The sequence below is a fragment of the Otolemur garnettii genome, unplaced genomic scaffold (genome assembly GCF_000181295.1).
Source record: "Otolemur garnettii isolate 467f Iridium unplaced genomic scaffold, OtoGar3 scaffold00018, whole genome shotgun sequence".
Taxonomy (NCBI): Eukaryota; Metazoa; Chordata; class Mammalia; order Primates; family Galagidae; genus Otolemur; species Otolemur garnettii.
The window spans coordinates 1,433,514-1,436,153 of record NW_003852413.1 but is presented as its reverse complement, the minus strand read 5'-3'; the positions used below and the strand labels follow the sequence as shown (position 1 = coordinate 1,436,153).

General features: G+C 45.2%; 1 protein-coding gene across 1 annotated transcript in view; it reads right to left on the bottom strand.

Moving 5' to 3' along the window:
- The window catches only part of NPLOC4 (NPL4 homolog, ubiquitin recognition factor), a 98,511-nt gene that overhangs the window by 45,914 nt on the left and 49,957 nt on the right, over nt 1–2,640 (bottom strand). Inside the window, exon 8 of the mRNA XM_023511174.1 lies at nt 853–939. Coding sequence (XP_023366942.1) covers nt 853–939 — 87 coding nt within the window. The remainder of the gene's footprint in view (nt 1–852; nt 940–2,640) is intronic.

Below are 2,640 nucleotides of genomic sequence, written 5' to 3'. Positions count from 1 at the left end.
GGGGGGGGGGATGTCAAGAAGGTAGGTCTCCATCTGTCACCCAGGCTGGAATACAGTGGGTGCTCATGTAGCTCACTGAGGTCGCAACCTCCCAAGCTCAAGCCATCTCCCCAACTTGGCCTCCCAAGTAGCTGGGACTATAGGCACTCACCGCACCAGGCTAATTTTTTTATTGTTCTTTTATAGTGACAGAGTCTTGCTATGTTGCCCAAGCTAGTCTTAAACTCCTGATGATACTCCCACCTTAGCCTCCCATAGTGCTAGGTTTACAGGCATTAGCCACCATGTCTAGCCTAAAAGCCTATCTTTAACATTCCTGAGAACTTGATCAAAGATCTGAGATACACGAGATCAACAGAATCAAAAGAAAAATTTCCTTCTAACTGTCCCATGAAACTAGGAAAGCTTCCTGGCTCAGACACCTCAACCATAAACAGGAAATTCTATGATGACTGATAAGGGAACACCAGAAGCTCCAAGTGCCTGGCACAGAAAATGAACTGTCAACGGGACTCCAATATGGGTCATGCTTAAGCCTCTAAGCTGCATGAAGAGTGTGCAGGGAGCAAGCACAGTGTGGCTGGCACCACAAGCCCCCCAGTGCCCCATCTGTCTTCCCTTCTGTACTGGGATCATTTTTTTGTAAGGTCAGGGAAATGCTCCCATTTTACTTGAAGTCAAAGGAGTGTAAAAGCTATCAGCACAAGAAGCACAAGCAGAGTTTCAAAATGTGTGAAGCCAGTACCTGACCTATGCAGATGAGGAAGCTAGTCCCAGATGATGCCACACCACCCGCTTGGATGCCCACCAGAGCCAGGATCCCCCAAAGGCTGCCCGCTGATGCCTTAGTACCTTCCTCAGGCCAAGTTTGGCAGCAATTTCATCGACCACTTCAGCTTTTGGATCTTCGAGAAGCTCCAAGCTATTCTGTGTGCCAATCTGTCAGGAATCAAAGTAGGAATGTGGACTTAGAGGGGAAGGCTCAGAGCACAGCACCTAACCCTCCCACATCCATCTCTAGGGCCATGGGGCCACATCTCCCCCTGTCAGAAAGAAAAATTACAGCCACAGGTAAAATACAACCCACATCCTTCCAGGCTTTTCTCTTTGTCAGGGTGCAATGCATTTTTAGTAGCAAATCTAAGACATCATGAAGAGGCAGAATCCAGGCTGCACATGTCACAAAGCTCTACAGCAGCTATGTTCAGGACTAAGGAAGTTTTTACACTGTGTCTTATTCTTTGTTTTAAACTTCCTTCACTAGGGAATGAAGTTATTTTCAAACTTCCTTGGCTAAGTAGTTTTATTCCAAATAAATCTGGATATAATGATTAGGCAAGATTAAAGCTACAAGGTAATGATTTGTTTCCAGGAAACAGCCTTCCAAGATTCATGTGCTGCTCCTGTAGGGACAATACTGGTTTCTTAGCCAAGAAGCTGAGGTAGAAAGAGTAAACTCCATAGACCGAGTGGTAAACACACACCCTACATAAACAAAAAGGCATCTACAATCAAGGACATGCTTACAAGGAAGCAGTGTGCGTGGCTGGCGGCCTCTGGTGATGCATGGCTCATGTGGAACCTACAACCACAGGATGCCACATCTAGCAGTGAACAGTCTTTGCCAACATCTTTAAGCTTCACTTACAGGCAACTTGTGGGTCACTGATGACATTCCAACAGAAACCCTGGCCATAAGAACAGGAAAAGTGAAGGTAACCCCCAAATGAGTTTATATATACACACACACACACACACACAAATATACATATATATATGTTGGTTTTGTTTTTTTTTTTTAGAGACAGAGTCCCACTACATCACCCTTAGTAGAATGCCATGGCATCACAGCTCATAATAACCTCAAACTCTTGGGCTTAAGTGATTCTCTTGCCTCAGCCTCCCAAATAGCTGGGACTACAGGTGCCTGCCAACGCCCAGCTATTTTTTGTAACAGTCGTTGTTGTTTTTTTAGCTGGCCCGGGTTGGGTTCAAACCCACCAACTTCCGTGTATGTGGCTGACACCATAACCACGGTGCTCTAGGCACCAAGCCTTGAGCTATATTAATTGGATCTATCCTTATAAATTAGTAAAAATCTGGCAAAACAAAGATCTTTACGTTTGCTGGTTATTAACCACATGGAGGCTCCTAGATATAGGCCTAATCACAAACTCTAAGGAAAAGGATTTGTTTAATTGTTTATTTGAGACAGAGTTTCACTCTGTCGCCCTTGGTAGAGTGCCTTGGCATAACAGCTCATAGCAACCTCAAACTCTTGGACTCAAATGATTCTCTTGCCTCAACCTCCCAAGGAGCTGGGACTACAGGTGTCCACCGTAACGTCCAGCTAATTTATAGACAAGGTCTCATTCAGGCTCAGGCTAGTCTCAAACTTATGAACTCAGGCAATCCACCTGCCTCGAACTCCCAGAGTGCTGGGATTATAGGCATGAGCCACTGCACCCAGCCCAGAAAAGGACTCATTTAATGACATGTGGCACCATGAACTTCAACTTCTATGGAACCAGAGGTTATTGGAGGTCAATTGTTTCCACTGCCAGGATCCTCAATTTGGGAGCCCTGATGATGCTGCTTCTAACATCGACATAAGAGGTTTTGGTACCAACTTTTTTTTTT